Source organism: Hoplias malabaricus, chromosome 14, assembly GCF_029633855.1.
Source record: "Hoplias malabaricus isolate fHopMal1 chromosome 14, fHopMal1.hap1, whole genome shotgun sequence".
NCBI classification, from domain to species: domain Eukaryota; kingdom Metazoa; phylum Chordata; class Actinopteri; order Characiformes; family Erythrinidae; genus Hoplias; species Hoplias malabaricus.
Genome location: NC_089813.1, coordinates 2,571,903 through 2,590,897, shown reverse-complemented (window position 1 = coordinate 2,590,897; position 18,995 = coordinate 2,571,903). Strand labels below are relative to the sequence as shown.

Sequence of the window (18,995 nt, the reverse complement as noted above, 5' to 3'; positions counted from 1 at the left end):
CATTATTGTTTTCTAAGTTTCGCCCAATTAATCTCCTGGGCAGGGATTCAGGAATTTAGGGATTTAATGTGTAAATTGAATATTTAATATATACTGAGTCTATGTGGGCATTGAGGTCTGTGTGGAGGATACAGTGGTGTATGTCATGGTGAAGCAGCCAAGTGACTTGCTGTTATACATATGAGTGGAAGCTGAGAAAGCTTGGCTTTATCAGCAGATTTACTGTCCACTGTTCAGTCTACATTTCTGCAATCCACTGACCTCCTAACAGACGATGTCCTGTCAATAGATGACCTCATTGCACTGTGCACAAATCTTCTGATGAAGATTTTCTTTTGATAAAGGAATAAAGGGTTTTAAATTAAAAGCCAAAGCTTGTTTATCTCTAGTGGGGAAAATTGTCACTCCGTGGCTCAAATGTTTGTTCAAAATATTTTTTTGCATTTTGAGCCTCATTTATCACTGTCTAAACTTCTTGAGGATGGGTGGAGAGATCTGGGTCCGTGGCAGTGCAAGTGCACCTCCTTGAATGATTGGTGGGATCATGGAGGGGAAGTGAAAAAAAGATGGTGAAAAATTCTGAAGTGTTCCGCATCTAATACACAGCTGTGGTTTCTGTTTTCTCAATTGACATGAACACACACACAAACCAGAGCTGTGTATGGGTTTCAGTTCCTCCTGAGGAACTGGCTGCAGTCCCAGACTGCTGATATGCAAAGTGCAAATAAAGTTGGGGATGATATGCTCCCCACCTTTAGTAGTTAATCCTAAAAGGGACTATCAACCGAAAAAGCCACTCAAGCGCGTCACTATTGAGGGCATCACATCAGTGTTCAGTTCGCTCATCACTGCTGGTGTGATTGTTCTCCACCCTAAATCAGCGGTTCATACTCTAATATATTTGGTGAAGAATAATAAATTTAGTGCTTCATGGGGAATCTGGAGAGTGGAGACTTGTGTAAGACCTGCAGGCAGTAAATTCTGAGATTAATCCTGAGATTCATCCACCCTCCCCAGAAGTTCCAAATCAGCACATAGTCTTATCCCAGGTACCTGTTAAACCTGTTAACAACACTTATTTATTTATTTATTTATTTATTTATTTATTGTGATTAATTTACTGAATGCATTTTCAGCATTCCGGTGCACCCAGAAATCCAGTACTGGTTGGCATTTCTATTTAAGGGTAAATTGTGGACATGGACCTGATTGCCTCAGGGTTATGCAGAATCACTGATCATTTTTAATGCAGCCCTTAAGGCTGATTTGAGGATTTCTTTTTCCAGGAGGCAGTGCACGTCTTCAGTATGTAGATTATTTGTTGGTCTGTTTGTCTGATGCTGAAGCATGTCATGAAGATAATGTTGCATTGTTGTGTTCTCATGTGGTTAAGTGCACAGGTGCATATTTCTCCAGCAAAATTGGTGATCCTAGCTTCTAGAGATATCATGGTGTTAAAAAAAATAATGTTGGTGGTTCAACATGAGGTGTTAATGATTTTTGTCAGAACAGGATACATGTCATTTGTCAGCTGCACGCTGGTTTGGCTGTTGTGTCTCTGCATGAGTGTTTGTGTTCTGGCAGGTTGCCAGGGTCATTCTCAGTTCAAACCGCTGAATCAGTGGCTCTCACAGAAGCATGCAAACTGGCTGAGGGTAAGACTGTGAATGGACTGACTCCAAATACGCATATTCCTGTGTGTTTGATTTTGGAATGATATGGTCCTACAGGAATTTCCTGACATCCACAGGGAAACACATTGCACATCACACATTAGTGGCAGCATTATTAAAGGCACTCCTGTTGCCAAAAGCAGTTGCTGTGATTAAATGCCAGGCTCACACAAAAGACACTTCAGAAGTGGCATGAGGAAATCCTTTTGCAGATGTAGCAGCAAAAAAAAGCAGCTGGAAATGACCCAAAGTTTTCTCTTTTACAGGAAACCTGTGTTCCGGAACACCACCCTCTCACACTCTCACACACAGAACTAACATCGCAGGCTTCAGAGGCAGAGCGTTCTGCTTGACGCAAAGTTTTCAAGGACGGAATGTGGCAAGCTTTAGATGGTAGGCCTTGCCTACCCTCTGCTTATTTTCCCTATTTTGCAAAATTGTCTCATGGGAAAGATCATGCATCTAAAGAGGCTATGGTATCTGCAGTACAGCAAATCTGGTACACAAAAGGGTTTACTATTTCTGCACAAAGGTTTTGTGAAAAATGTCTCATATGCGGCCAGCACAATGCAGCTCAAGGCATTAAAATAACACCATGGGCACATCCTCCACCCAATGAGCCATTTAAACATTTGCAGATGGATTTCATTGAACTCAACCAGTGCGAGGGGAAAAGGTATTGTCTGGTGGTAGTGGATATGGTTTCCAAATGGGTTGAAGGCTTCCCTATCAGCAAACAAGACGCTCAGGCAGTGGCCAAAGTTTTGATTCAGCACATTATTCCTCATTGGGGTATGGCACAGCACTCACTCAGCTAGAAGAGAAATTGGGGATTCATGTGAATTTACACTGTGCATACCATCCACAGAGTGCAGGAGCAGTCGAGAGAGAGAATGCAACAATCAAAAAGCAAGCTTCAGAAATGTTGTGTGGAAACAGGGCTCAATTGGGTGCAGGAGTTACTATTGGTATTAATGTATATGCGCATGCGAACCAGAACCAGAACTGGTCTAACACCTTTTGAAATTTTGTTTGGCAGGCCATCAAGATTGGGTTTGGATCCACCAGGCCACGTGGGCGACGTGGGACTCTTGGAAGACCACATGTTGTCCTACTGTAAGAAATTACTAACGATCTTATGCTCTGTTCACTCACAGGCAGCAGCAGCTTTGCCTAAACCATTGAAGGGGAAGTTACACTCCTTGAAACAGGAGACTGGGTGGTGAACAGTGGGCGTTGGGTCTATTCCAAGTCCTGCTGACTATGGAAACTGCGGTGAAGGTCGAGGAACGCGCACCTTGGATCCACGTGACGCATTGCAAGAAGGCTCCACCCTTACAGAGGGGCGACAGCGACGCCGTGAAGCAAGGATAAATGTTTTCCAACTGTCAATCTTTATCTTTTGGCTGATGTTGTTGGCACCAGCATTGACTAGCATTGAAAGGTTCAGGCTATCCCAGCGGCACCATACAGTCATGTATGAATCTTTGGCATCAAAAAGCTAAATATGCTGTTAAACAGCCACAAATTCTGTTGTGTATGGGTGCTCGGGAAGTTCCCATTATCATGCCGTTTCCTTTCAATGCTTCCACTTGTGCCGAATACATGAGGGAAATGCATCCAGATCCATTAAAGATAGAAAGCTTACTTCAGGGGAATAAAAGTAAAATGTGTAGGATGAAGACATCCTAGATCAGTCAATGAAGGGAGGCTATATGTGTCCTAGAGATTGTGCTCTCGCAGCTGGCTCAAAAACATCCAATTATTCAGTTATACATTATGAATATCCCACATGGCTTAAATCTTTCTTAATGTTATCCCCTACAGGGATGATTGAAAATCCAGATGATTATGTTGACAATTTGGATGCTCCCTATCACACCACTAGCGCCCTTGCGTGATGTAAGTGGGACATTTTTCCTTCATGTGGGTGGTTGATCAAAATCAAAAAGTGTTTCAACTGGGGTCTGATTACGCAACTACATCTGAGAATGTGTATACTCTTTATCTCCCACGTTACACGCACTTGGTGACTCAACAGAGACCAAGGGCTGACATATATTGGCGGTGTGGTAACGGAGGTCGTCTTAGATCAACCCTTCCTTCAAATTGGACAGGTACATGTGCTCTGGTTATGTTGGCAGGGCCGACACTTATTTTTCCTAAATTCAAATTGTCTGACCTACCAACTAAAAAGGTAATTCGCTGGGCCAAGAGAAATTTTATGGGGGATCGTTTGATTTACTTAGATGCAATAGGCATACCATGTGGGGTCCCCAATGAATTCAAAGCGCGAAACCCTATAGCTGCAGGGTTTGAGTCTATTTTCGTATGGGTAACGATCAACAAACATGTAAATTGGATACATTTTATATGGTATAATCAACAATGTCTGGCCAATATGACTCGTGACACACTGAGAATTCTGGGGAAACAGTTGCATTACACTTCAACGCTATATTAGAAAGCGCACTATAACATCCTCAACAGTTAGTGATTTTATCAACAACCTTCCAGACCTTACCACCATTTCTTTTCCAACTCACCCAAATGACCTTGAGCTCATTACAAACAACCTACACCACTTATTGTGTACAAACCTAGATAGTGTTGCACCAGTCAAGACCAAACAATTTAGAGAGAAAAGGCTTGCTCCATGGTACAGTGACAGCACGCGTGCATTAAAACTGGCTGCTCGTAACCATGAACGTAAATGGAGACACACAAAACTAGAATGTTTCCGAATTGCATGGCAGCACAGCCTCACCGACTACAAACATGCCTTATCTAAAGCCAAATCACAGTACATCTCTTCCCTTATAGAACACAACAAAGACAACCCTAGATTCCTTTTTAGCACTGTATCAAATCTAACTGGAAACAAAAAGGAAATCAACCCCATTGTTCCCTCTGATTTCTGTAGCAATGACTTTATGAGGTTTTTTAATGATAAAATTGCTTGCATTCGCCTCAAAATCCAAAATCAGTCCAAAGTCACATCGGCTCTCGTAGATGAACCCCCTGCCAGCTCTGAGGTGCACTTAGACTACTTGAATTCTGTCGATGAAAATGACTTGCTTAGTTTAATTAGCTCATCTAAATCAACTACATGCTTACTGGATCCTGTACCAACACAATTATTTAAACAAATTTTACCTAAAGTCATTAGACCATTGCTCACAATAATAAACTCATCCCTCAACATTGGATATGTACCAAAACCTCTGAAACTAGCGGTAATCAAACCAATTATTAAAAAACCCAATCTTGACCCTCTTGTACTCGCAAACTACAGGCCAATATCAAACCTCCCTTTTATTGCTAAGATTCTAGAAAAAGTTGTGTCACAGCAGTTGTGCTCTTACCTACAAAACAATGACATTCATGACATTTTTCAGTCTGGATTTAGACCAAATCACAGCACAGAAACGGCTCTAACAAGAGTAACTAATGACTTACTCCTTTCACATGATAAGGGCTATATCTCTATTCTGGTGCTGCTTGACCTTAGTGCAGCATTTGATACCATAGATCATGTGATGCTTCTTGATAGGCTGGAAAATCTGGTAGGAATAAAAGGATCTGCCCTCTCTTGGTTCAGATCTTATTTATCCGATCGTTACCAATTTGTTTATCTGAATAATAAATCCTCTAATCATACTTTAGTTAAATATGGTGTCCCACAAGGATCAGTGCTTGGCCCTGTATTGTTCACACTCTACATGCTGCCATTGGGTAGACTAATCCGTAAGCATGGGATTCAATTACACTGTTATGCTGATGACACACAACTGTATATATCAGCCAAACCCAATGATGTTGCTTGTCTACGTAAAATAACAGAATGTCTAACTGAAATTAAAGACTGGATGATGCAAAACTTTCTCATGTTAAATTCTGATAAAACTGAGGTCTTGTTACTAGGTACAGATTCTCAGATACATTCACTCAGAAATGCTGCTATTAATCTTGATAATTCAACAGTAAAACACAATGCCATCATTAAAAACTTAGGGGTAGCCTTTGATTCGACTCTCACATTTGATACCCACATATCCAATACAGTCAAAACCGCCTTCTTCCACCTACGCAATATTGCCAAAATTCGGCATATTTTATCATTAAAAGATGCAGAGAAACTAGTGCATGCTTTTATAACTTCACTTCTAGACTACTGCAATGCGCTCCTGGCAGGGAGCTCGTGCAAAGCGTTACACAAGCTTCAGTTAGTTCAAAATGCAGCAGCCAGGGTGCTCACTAGAGCTAGAAAATTCGAACATATCACCCCAGTTCTCTCGTCCCTACACTGGCTACCTGTAAAATTTCGCATTGACTATAAAATACTCCTCTTAGCTTATAAATCTCTAAACAGTTTAGGCCCGCAGTATCTTACTGAACTTCTCATACCTTATCGCCCGTCACGTACACTTCGTTCACAGGATGCCCATCTACTCTTTGTTCCTCGCATTAAGAAAAACACAGCAGGAGGAAGAGCCTTTTCTCACAAAGCTCCTCAACTCTGGAATAGCCTTCCGGTTACTGTTCGGGGCTCAGACACACTCTCAATCTTTAAATCTAGATTAAAAACCTACCTTTTCAAACAAGCTTTTGGTTAATCACTCACCTTCAGGTTACTCCTTCTATATTGGTGTTCGGGCTGGTTTTAATATTATCACTGTTCTGTATTAATCCTGTCATATCACCATAGCTACAGCATTCTTAGTTAGCTTTGTAGTAACTGCCAACAACGCTGTCTGTCGCTGGGTTCTCTTGCCTGACCAGTGGAAGCTTTTTTCGCAGGACAAATTTCCCCGTTCTTTACCATGACCCTACTAACCTTTTGTATTTTTATTTGTTCCCTTTGTCTGGCTTTCTTTCTCCTGTCTCTCTCTCATGCTTTGAGATGTCCTGCTGCTCTCCAGGTTTTGCCCTGATCCAGCCCGTGTCCTGTACAAGATCCTGGCCTTGTCTCATCTACACTATCATGCTTGGCCATGCTGTTTTGTCAGATTAACTCTGCACCTAATTTTAACTCACACAGAATCCCTGATCACCTCCTCCTTCATCAGACTCATACATCACTAATATCATCATCCTCACCATTTTCATTTCTGCTTCTCCATCATCACTAATATACTACATTTATATTACTATAACCCCTTCATCGGTCATTTCACTTTTACTTCTGTTCTCTGTTGTGTCTCCGGTGTCGACCCGAGGAGGATGGGTTCCCCGTATGAGTCTTGGTTCCTTCCAAGGTTTCTTCCTCGTGTGCTGAGGGAGTTTTTCCTTGCCACTGTTGCCCCTGGCTTGCTCATAGGAGGCTTGGACCCGGATCTCTGTAAAGCTGCTTTGTGACGACTTTTTGTTGTGAAAAGCGCTATATAAATAAAATTTGATTGATTTGATTGAATTTGATTGACTTCAAAAATGACATATCAGAACAGAATTGCCCTAGATATGATTTTGGCTGAAAAGGGAGGTGTCTGTCACATATTTGGTGATCACTGCTGCACTTTCATTCCTAATCCCACAGCAGCAAACGAGTCATTCAATAAGGCTATGGAAGAGTTAACACCTTTCACTGAGGAGTTGTATGGATTTTCAGGTATAAATAATGACTGGATGGCATGGTTTGATTCCTATTTTGGCAAATGGGGAGCATTGGGGCTGAAACTGGCTATCATGGTGGTCATTTCTCTATTAGTAATGGCATTAATCGCATGTTGTATTATTCCCTGTATCAGAAGTCTGGTCATCAAAGCTATTGAGCATTCTGTTACATTCAGTATGGTGAGTGCAGACATGTACATGGAGCTTCACCTTGCAGTCTCTGGTCGTGAGCGCAATCCGCTTGATGAAATGACTGTTCAAATGCCCCACCAATCTATGCCTCATTGGAGCATGACTCCTCTGATGATGAGGAGTAAATCTTTACATTGAGAATCAAGTTCATTTACTAATACTGATTTCAAGCTGATTTTTATGATTTTATGGTTTTAAGTAATCATTTGATTTGATCATTTGGCATGTAATCATATCACATGTAATCATTCAGTATTCAGTATGTTAACCTTTTTTTTAAGTGCATGAGTTATGATGCCTAGACTGAAAACTTAGCTAGTCTATGGCTGATGTTATCTTTTGCATTTTCTTTTAGCAATATTATGATTAAAAGTTTTCATTTATGCTGTTTTTTAAATCATAAAAAGGGTAGAATGTGATGGGAAAATGCAGATTAACACCAATGAGTAATGATTAATGATAACTAAGGACACAATATATTCAGGGAGTAATTGTATTAATTAATCTTGGTTAAAACTTACTAGATGTAGGCCTTAGTGTGATTGTAACCTGAAGGGATTGATTACATTGTGATACTGTGACCCAGGAGATAGCGAAGACTGTGGGAATAGGAAAGTGCTGAACAGAGCAATTCTGAGATTAGAAGGGGAGACTAGATAGACTGGAAGAAGGCAGTCAACAAACTGAAGGACATCCCTCACCATCTGCAACCATTTTTCCTGACAGTAATAAAATAGGAGATAACGAGGCACCAATAAGGGAAAGTTTGGGTTGATGGAACGAGACATGATGTAATAATACCCAAATGGCACACATGATGGTGTACGTGACTGGGTTCATACAAACAGGATTCCAAAAAAGTTGGGACACTAAACAAATTGTGAATAAAAACTGAATGCAATGATGTGGAGGTGCCAACATCTAATATTTTATTCAGAATAGAACACAAATCACAGATCAAAAGTTTAAACTGAGAGAATGTATCATTTTAAAGGAAAAATATGTTGTTTCAAAATTTCATGGCATCAACAAATAATACAGGCCTCTAACTGTTCAATCGTCTTGGGCCTTCTTTGTCGCACCTTCCTCTTTATGATGCGCCAAATGTTCTCTATAGGTGAAAGATCTGGACTGCAGGCTGCCATTTCAGTCCCCGGATCCTTCTCCTACATAGCCATGATGTTGTGATTGCTGCAGAATGTGGTCTGGCATTATCTTGTTGAAAAATGCAGGGTCTTCCCTGAAAGAGATGACGTCTAGATGGGAGCATATGTTGTTCTAGAACCTGAACATAGTTCTCTGCACTAATGGTGCCTTTCCAGACATGCAAGCTGCCCATGCCACAAGCACTCATGCAACCCCATACCATCAGTGATGCAGGCTTCTGAACGGAGCGTTGATAACAACTTGGGTTATCCTTGTCCTCTCTGGTCCGGATGACATGGCGTCCCATATCGTCATGGTTGATGATGATAACTTAAAAGTCTTTTCTATTTTACACTGGGTAACACCATTCTGGTATCGCTGCACTATCTTTCTGCTGAACAATGGTGGAATTGGTGATCCTCTTACCATCTTGGCTTCAGAGAGACACTGACACTCTGAGAAGCTCTTTTTATTCCCAATCATTTTGTCAATTGACCTAATTAGTGTTAATTGCTCGTCCAGCTGTTCGTTATATGCTCAATTTCCTTTTTTCCAGCCACTTATTGCTACTTGTCCCAACTTTTTGGGGATTTGTTGACACTGTGAAATTTTGAATCAACATATTTTTCCTTTAAAATGTTACATTTACTCAGATTAAACTTTTGATCGGTCATCTATGTTCTATTACGAATAAAATATTGACATTTGTCATCTCCACATCATTGCATTCAGTTTTTATTCACAATTTGTTTAGTGTCCCAACTTTTTTGGAATCCGATTTGTATATATACTGCATGGTTTTGTTTAATAAAGGAGAGACTGGAGAGAATTCATGACTCCGTGCCTTTATTCCTCTGATTTCCGCAAATAATTCTTTGAGCATCGATCTTCCTTCCTGGTGATACTTAAATATTGCCATAACACTTGGCAGTAAATCTTATACCATTGGAGCCTGTTAATTTCCCTTTTAAATGGTGCCATATTTGTGAGGAACATGCATTTGTGGGATGAGCAGTGGAGCTGAAGATGTGGTTTCTGCACCAGTCCTCATACCACCTGACTTCTCTCAGAGATTTTGTGTGCAAAGAGAAGTGAGTGAGTCTGGTCTTATAGCAGTACTTACCCAAGAAAAGTATGAACAAGGAAGGGGTGATAGCTTATGCCTCTAAATTGTTTGTTGGCGCTGAAAAATTATATTCTGTTTCAGAAAAAGAATGTCTGGCTATTGTCTGGGCAGTTGAAAAATAGCATTCGATGTTGAACAATGGAAGGCATTCAGTTTGAAGTTTTATCTGACCACTCAGCATTAACATGGGTTTTTAACTATCCAAACCCTTCCCATCTTACCAGCTGGGCCATTAGTCTACAGAGCTGTGATTTTACAGTTATGTACAGAAAGGGCCAATGAAATATTGAAGACACAGCTGGAATAATTGTTGTATATATAGAGAGAGACTGCACTTTCTCGCTGAATACAGAACATGGCACTATGTTATGTTTTTATGTAAGTAATATTCTATTCAGCACAGTGTTTACATGTTAATGTTTATACTTTAATCCAGGCTCCATCTTTTACTGAAAATAATGTCTATCTATTTATTTATATTAGATGCATGTTAATGTTTTTCTATTTCACTTTTTTTATTCTTTTGTCTCTGTTTTAATGTTTGAGTGCAGTTTTATAAGTGTCAGTCTTAATGTGATGGTGATGTACAGTAAAATACAGAGTAATAAACACTATACTCTATAATAATTATAAATAATGAACCAAATCCAGCTCCTTCTGGTTACACTCAACTACAGTAATAACACAGTAATTACACTGTAACAGTTCATTACTGAAGAGTGAAATATTAATGTTCTCACCTGCAGACACAGTGTAGAGCAGAGCTGTGCAGACGGGGATTAAACACAGCTTCATTGTGATCAGCGCAGAGGACAAACACTCACACAGGTCTCTCTGTGTCTCTCTCTCTAACTCACACAGTTCAGGATCATCAGCCAATAGCAGATTTACTTTCACTCTGACTCTGTCATCTCTGGGTGAAGTTAGTTTTCAGCTTCTGTGAGCCCCACAGTCGCTTTAAACATTAACGCACATGATCATGTTTACATTTCTATACCGCGAGCGCTACAATCCCCCCAGTGTTACAGTAATAAAGTGCTTTATTTATTTATTATTTACATAATTAATCTGGGTAAATGGTCCAAAGGTATTTAATAAAATCTATTTTGTTGCTCATTCCAATTTCTACTGGACTTGCTGTGGGTTTAGAGAAGCACTGTGTTTCTGCAGTGACTCTTTGAATATGTGACTATTGTAGTTTGGTATATTTTATCTTCTGTGCAGGTGTAGTCTGTATAATATTAAGAAAGCTTGCAGTTAAATCAGACCATAAATACTCTACTATCATCATAATCATCATCTTCTTTTCCGCTTTTCCATTTCAGGCTCGGGGTGGCAACAGGGCGAGCAAAGAAGCCCAGACTTCTCTGTCCCTCGCAACATCCACCAATTCCTCCTGGGGGATCCCGCGTGTCTACCCCGGGGCCTCCTTCCAGTTGGACATGCCTGGTATACCTCCAGTGGGAGGCGTCCAGGAGGCATCCTGATCAGATGCCCAAAACACCTCAACTGACTTCTCTCAACACAAAGGAGCAGCAACTCTTCTTACTATCCCTCTTCCCATCACTCGTGAACAAGAACCCGAGATACTTGAACTCCTTCACTTGGGGCAGGTTCTCACCTCTTACCTGAAGGGAGCATGCCATCTGTTTCCGGGAGAATACTCTACTAATGAACTTTAAAATATGGTCAGTTTGATGCATGGATGGATCTGTGGGTGCAGGGATGGGGTTTGGGTTTGTAAAACAGACTGAACTGAAGGACAGTGCGAATAATAAACACACAACAAGGAAAACATAGTGAGACAGGTGATTGTTTTTTAAATATTCTTTTTAATCAAAATAAAAGGTTCATATTTTTATTAACAATGGAATGAACAGTGTTGGATACCAATTAATTTAAGCAGTTACAAGTTATTTCTGTGTAATCTTAAGAACACACACAGAGAAGTACAGAGGTGGAAGCCTTTTCATCTTCATCTTCAACTTCATCTTCATCTTTATCTGCAGCTGCATCTCTGTAAACAACACTGGCCTGAGTCATACAGCATTACACTTCATAGAGCATGAATAGATCAACATTCATTCATTCATTCATTGTCTGTAAGCGCTTATCCAGTTCAGGTTCTGGAGCCTACCCACAATCACTGGGCACAAGGCGAGGTCACACCCTGGACGACTGAGCCAGCCTCTTCACCTGAGCCCTATTAAAATGTGTGGAGGATTTTAGAGCTGGCCGTCCATCAGAGAGACTCTTGTAAACTTAAAGAATTTAAGTAGTTACCAAGAGCTATGGCCAGCGCAGAGTTAATCACTCCTGCAAAAGTATATCAGAACAGAGGAAGAACAACAGAGGAAGAAGAACAGAGGAATCAGCTGGTCAGTTCAGATACTTTATATTCTATAATCAATCATCAGAGTTTTACCAGTAAAAAAAAAATCACTGCTGTTTTAGTTCAAAATCTACCAGTGTTTTCTGCAGGGATGTCCACAGCTGAAGTGTCCTCAAGCAGTGCACCCAACCCCCAAAACTTTCCTCAGGCACCAAGGATAACTAATCACTGCTCTGTTGCATAAAACATGTCACTTATTTACTTCATCAAAGTCACTTTAAGAACCCCTGATCTACAGGATTTAATCCAATAATATTTCCATTACACAGATACTTTCACAGTAGCTGCAGAACAAACACAAACACAAGCTGAATCAGGTTTCTCTGATGTAATGAAGCACAATACTATTACCACTACAACTGAAATCAAATAATTAAATAATTAAAATAATAAGGGCGGCACGGTGTCCCCGTGTCCGCATGGGTTTCCTCCGGGTGCTCCGGTTTCCTCCCACAGTCCAAAAACACACGTTGCAGGTGGATTGGCGACTCAAAAGTGTCCGTAGGTGTGAGTGTGTGAGTGAATGTGTGTGTGTGTGTGTGTGTTGCCCTGTGAAGGACTGGCGCCCCCTCCAGGGTGTATTCCCACCTTGTGCCCAATGATTCCAGGTAGGCTCTGGACCCCCCGCAACCCTGAATTGGATAAGCGGTTACAGATAATGGATGAATGGATTAAAATAATAATATAATCTATTAAAATGAAATCCTATATTTTTAGAAATGAAAGAAGTTCTATTATATTGACTGCTTGTCTGTGACAGTTCCAGGTTTACTTTTATCCAGAAGAAGCAGGAACAGGATCCTGAAGCTGAGCCCAGTGAAGCCCAGTGTGTGTTGATGTTTAATGCGTTACTCGTTAATTTCTTCTTCATGACCTCTAGTGGACATCTGCTGCAATGTCCATCAAAAATGTTATTCAAAACATCTCTGATTTAATGTATTCATAACTCTGTATAAACATACTAAAAAGAGAAGGATTTAAAGAATATATCCCATGAAAGATGTTTATTTGGTGTCATTTGCCAGTACAGATGATATGAACCGTAACAAGCAGCAGATTCTCCTGTTTCACTAAAGGATTTCACTAGTCATATCCAGCCTCCCGTCCAATCTCTTCCTGGATACTTTACTGTTTTTGCTCACAATGATTCGTAGGGAAGAATAAATCTGTGCAAAAACAAAAGTCAAGTCACCTGTAATGCTTTTTACAATCTGATGGTGTCACAAAACAGCTTTACAGCCATTAAAACAGAACCAAAATGAACAGGTGTGAAGCTCTGTCAGTGAATTTAACCACAGTGACCCTGGAGCTGAGAACCCCTGCAAGGCCTGGTGATGTATCTTTGATTCCCATCAAAACTAGTGGAAATGCAGGGAGCAGCTCACTGGGGAGACCCGGAGTTCCAAAAATCCTAGAAGGAACCGGTTCAAGAACCAGAGCTTGAACATTGAAAGTCCCTCAAAACACCATGTGAATGGTTACAGCCAGACTTGCAGACTTCATGTTGGAGGCGGAGCTGTTAACCTGGTGCTTCCTAGTGCAGCTGCATCAGAAAGACATATCCCACAGATATAAAATTGCAGGTATGGAATGTGGCAGATGCTGGGAATGGAGGCAGAAAACAGGTCTCTGCAGGTGAGTAGAACCCTCAGAAGACCAGTCCTCCCTCAGAGATCCCTGGTCAAAATGTCCTGTAGGATTACAATAGTCCAAAGGGTTTGTTGTCATTTGCACAGTGAGGAATCAGGTTTCTGTGTACAATGAAATTCTGTCTTTATATCTGTCTATATCTTATAGATGTCTCTATCAGTTTTGCACATCGAGAGACTGAAATTCTTGCTCATTCGTCCTTGCAAAACAGCTCAAGCTCAGTGAGGTTGGATGGAGAGCGTTTGTGAACAGCTTCAGCTCTTTCCACAGATTCTTGATTGGATTCAGGTCTGGACTTTGACTTGGCTGTTCCAACACCTGGATATGTTTATTTGTGAACCATTCCATTGTAGATTTGGCTTTATGTTTTGGATCATTGTCTTGTTGGAAGATAAATCTCCGTCCCAGTCTCAGGTCTCTTGCAGACTCCAACAGGTTTTCTTCCAGAATGGTCCTGTATTTGGCCCCATCCATCTTCCCTGAGACTATCACAGAGCAGGTGCATTCATATGGAGACTTGATTACACACAGGTGGATTCTATTTATCATCATCAGTCATTTGTGACAACATTGGATCATTCAGAGATCCTCACTGAACTTCTGGAGTGAGTTTGCTGTGCTGAAAGTAAAGGGACAAATAATATTGCACGCCCCACTTTTCAGTTTTTTATTTGTTAAAAAAGTTTGACACATCCAATAAATTTCATTCCATTTCACAACTGTGTCCCACATGTTGTTGATTCTTCACAAAAAATTTAAATTTTATATCTTTATCTTTGAACCCAGAAATGTGGCAAAAGTTGAAAAGTTCAAGGGGGCCGAATACTTTCGCAAGGCACTGTATACACACACACACACACACACACACAAACACACACACACACACACACACACACACACACACACACATACACACACACTCACACATTTATCACTGCGGTGCTACATTCAAGGGAACATATTCTGTACATTTTAGTTGACATGACTGGGCATTAAAGGAACACTATGTAGTATTTCTACGTTAAAATTAGAGCTGCTTTGATGTTCCACAGAGCTGTAATTACTGGTTACTGCAGTAAGCAACTTCTGAATCATGGGGCAGAGGACTCTCATGAGAAATGTGTAACACTTTACAGCATAAATCTTATTGGTGTTTACTTCGCTACGAGAAGAATATCATGCTGCATTTCTGGTACGGATATTATGGCAGAGAGAAAGATAGAGAGAGTGGACGTACAAGAGTTAATACTGGACTAAATTTATACCGTAGAGTGAGCTGAAACAGGCCTGAGGACACAATTTGGAGCAGTAAGTAACTTAGACTGTCACATCCTTCATGTGTCGTGGTGCTAGTTAGTGATAGTTTTGTTGACAAAAAGGTTATAATCAGTTTGTGAGAGTCACTGAGCAGTGAGCCGGGGTTTGCTGCTGCTAACTTTAGCTGGATTAGCTCTCAATTTCACGTTATACCTTGATTCTGGTAATAGGTGGTTAAATGACTGAAGTTACATTTTGTGTCGGTGGAACCCAAGCTTTGTTGAGGACAGGGTTATAATCAGTTTTTTGAGAGTTACTGATGAACAAGGGCGATCGCTAGCACCTGCTAACTTTAGCCGGATTAGCTCAGTCTTTAGCATTGGACATAGATTCATGTTAAAGGTGATTTTTCTGTCGATTGCTGTGGTCATAACGGCTAGTGTACCACCAAAGTTACACTTTATGGTTGTAATAACAGTCCAGTGTGCATTATGAGTGATATATGGGTTTTATAATGTAATCAACATAATTTTATTCTATTACACACATTCCCCCAGATCAACATCAGCTGAAGCCCCAGAGCTATTCACGACCAATGTTAATACCTCTCAGCTCAAAAGCACTGGGCAAAAGGCGGGGACGAACCCTAGATGGCTGAGCCAGTCTCTTTACCTGTGCCCTGTTAAAAATGTGTGGAGGATTTTAGTGCTGGATGTCCATTAGAGAGACTCTTGTAAACATTAAACTTTTACAGTTTTTCTTAGGTGCTTTGGAGCATTTCTTCAATCATCCTTGAGTCATTTATATTTGCACAACTTTATGTGCTGTTCTCAAAACATTTCGTACAAACAGCACCACACACTTGATTACTGGCAAATACCTGTCATTTAGTTCATGTCCCAGAATGAAGTTTTAGAAAGAATTATACAGAAATTTAAAAATACACGGGGCTGCACGGTGGCACAGCAGGTAGAGTCGCAGTCACACAGCTCCAGGGACCTGGAGGTTGTGTGTTTGATTCCCACTCCAGGTGACTGTCTGTGAGGAGTTGGTGTGTTCTCCCCATGTCCGCATGGGTTTCCTCCTGGTGCTCCGGTTTCCTCCCACAGTCCAAAAACTGGTAGGTGGATTGGCGACTCAATTGTCTGTAGGTGTGAATGTGTGTGTGTGTCTCTGTGTTGCCCTGTGAAGGACTGGCGCCCTCTCCAGGGTGTATTCCTGCCTTGCGCCCAATGATTTCAGGTAGGCTCTGGACCCACTGCGACCTGAACTAGATAAGCGGTTACAGATAATGAATGAATGAATGTAAAAATACACTTCACAGCTACTGACTGGATCAACATTTCAGAGTGAACTGACTTATGCAGTGAACTAGTGCCTGGATGTTTTGGGGGGTTGAACTGTTCAACAGAGAATCAGTCTGAATCAGTACAACATCATCTGCATGATTAAACAAAGCATGTGCTCTTTGTCCAAAAGGAATTAAAAACATCTTTTATGAGGTGCACATGTAACTAGATGATGTGGAGTTTGAACAAGTTGTTTTGAGGAATTCAATTCTGATCTGAGAAATGGTTCAAAGCAATTGAGATAAAACTGTAAAAGGAATTTAAGAGGTTTGCTAAGGGGGATGGTCAGCATAGAGTTAATCCCAGCTACAAAAGTGGCAGTGAACAGAAGAAGAGCTGATGGAAGCCGGTTGGTTCTGTAAAGCAATTCAGACACTTTATATTCTATAATCAAGCATCAGAGTCTTACCAGCAAACAATGAATCACTGCTGTTTTACAGCACCCTCCATAATTATTGGCACCCCTGGTTAAGAAGTGTTCTTTGGCTTCTAATAAATTCTTTTAATAATTATGGAACAGATCATTTTATGGCAAAATAATTATTTCTTAGTCAGGATTTTTTCTTTCATTTTTTCCACTTGAGTTGAAGGTTGCTTTTTTTCTAAATTTTTCCAGAGTGAGATTATGCTTCTGGAATAAAAATGTAATAACACATTTTAACTAGGGGTGCCAATAATTATGGAGGGCGCAATAGTTGTTCAAAATCTACCAGCGTTTTCTGCAGAGATGTCCACAGCTGAAGTGCCCTCGAGCAAGGCACCTAACCCCCAAAACTTCCCTCAGGCACCAAGGATAACTAACAACTGCTCTAGGTGTGTGTGTGTGTGTATGTGTGTGTGTCTGCGTGTGTGTGTGTGTGTGTGTGTGTGTGTGTGTGTGTTCACTGACCATAATCACTAGTGTGTGTGTGTGTTCACTGACCATAAACACTAGTGTGTGTGTGTGTGTGTGTTCACTGACCCTAATCACTAGTGTGTGTGTGTGTGTTTTCACTGACCACAATCACTAGTGTGTGTGTGTGTGTGTGTTCACTGACCATAATCACTAGTGTGTGTGTGTGTGTTCACTGACCATAAACACTAGTGTGTGTGTGTGTGTGTGTGTGTGTGTGTTCACTGCCTCTAATCACTAGTGTGTGTGTGTGTGTTCACTGACCATAATCACTAGTGTGTGTATGTTCATTGACCCAAATCATTAGTGTTTGTGTGTTCATTGACCATAAACACTAGTGTGTGTGTGTGTGTGTGTGTGTCTGTGTGTGTGTGTGTGTGTGTGTTCACTGACCATAAACACTAGTGTGTGTGTGTGTGTGTGTGTGTGTGTGTGTGTGTGTGTGTGTGTGTGTGTGTGTGTGTTCACTGACCCTAATCAGCTTTACAGACATTAAAACAGAAACAGAAAAGATACATCAATGTAGGGGCTGGTTGTGATTGGTTAAACATGTCGTTATCAACCTTATTTTGAAACACAGAAGTAAGTAATGGCTCTTATTTGATTTTCTGTGTGAGACTTCCTCAAGTTCAAGTTCAAGTTCAAGTAGTTTATTGTCATTTCAGCAGTATACAGTGTTTACAGTACACAGTGAAACGAAATAGCGTTCCTCCAGGACCAAGGTGCTACATAAAACAATACACAACATTAAAGTGCAACTAGTGCAAAGCTAGTGCAAACATAAAACAGTGCACACGCATTAAAGTGCGAAAGACATGGTTAAGAAAATACAAAACAATATCCGTTGTTTTTTTTTTTTTTGGGGGGGGGGGGGCTGAGGGGGAGAGACACTGCAATTTAAAGTGTATTTGTGCTGTAAATGGTGACTGGATGTAACCATGATGTAAACAGGATATGTGTAGACAGTACACTCGTTATCCGTATATCATTTTCAGTCCAACAAATCATTGGTTTGTGAAGGTGTGTGGGTGTGCTTCTTCAGTCCAGTCTCAGTCTCTAGGTGTTTAGGAGTCTGATAGCATGTGGGAAGAATCTGTTATGGAGTCTGGATGTGAGGGCTTGATACCTTTTTCCAGACGGCAGTAGGATGAAGAGTGTGTGTGAAGGGTGTGTGTGATCTCCCACAATGCTGAGTGCTTTGTAGATGTCTGTAGATGAGGTGTAGATGTCTGTAATGGAGGGAAGAGACACAACGATAATCTTCTCAGCTGTCCTCACGATCCGCTGGAGGGATTTGCGATCTGTCACAGCGCAGTTCCCAAACCAGACAGTGATGCAGCTGGTCATGATGCTCTCGATGACTCCTCTGTAAAAAGTGGTGAGGATTGGAGGTGGGAGATGAACCTTCTTCAGCCTTCACAGGAAGTAGAGGCATTGCTGGGCTTTCTTTCTGATGTTACTCGTGTTAGTGGACCAGGTGAGATCATCCGCTAGGTGAACACCAAGGAATTTGGTATTCTTGACAATCTCCACAGCAGAGTTGTCGATGTTCAGCAGCGAGTGCTCACCCCTTGTTTTTATGAAGTCTACAACCATTTCTTTGGTTTTGTCCACGTTCAGAGACAGGTTGTTGACTTCACACCAGTCAGTTAGCCGCTGCACCTCTTCTCTGTATGCTGACTCGTCGTTCTTACTGATGAGACCC

The 18,995-nt window shown here is 41.0% G+C and overlaps 1 protein-coding gene across 1 annotated transcript in view; it reads right to left on the bottom strand.

The window, feature by feature from the left end:
- LOC136666347 (H-2 class II histocompatibility antigen, A-U alpha chain-like) overlaps window positions 1–10,584 on the bottom strand; it is a 37,788-nt gene extending 27,204 nt beyond the window's left edge. The window contains exon 1 of the mRNA XM_066644467.1: window positions 10,491–10,584. Within this exon, the coding sequence (XP_066500564.1) occupies window positions 10,491–10,545 (55 nt within the window). The 5' untranslated portion in view covers window positions 10,546–10,584. The remainder of the gene's footprint in view (window positions 1–10,490) is intronic.
- Between the last annotated feature and the right edge of the window lie 8,411 nt (window positions 10,585–18,995).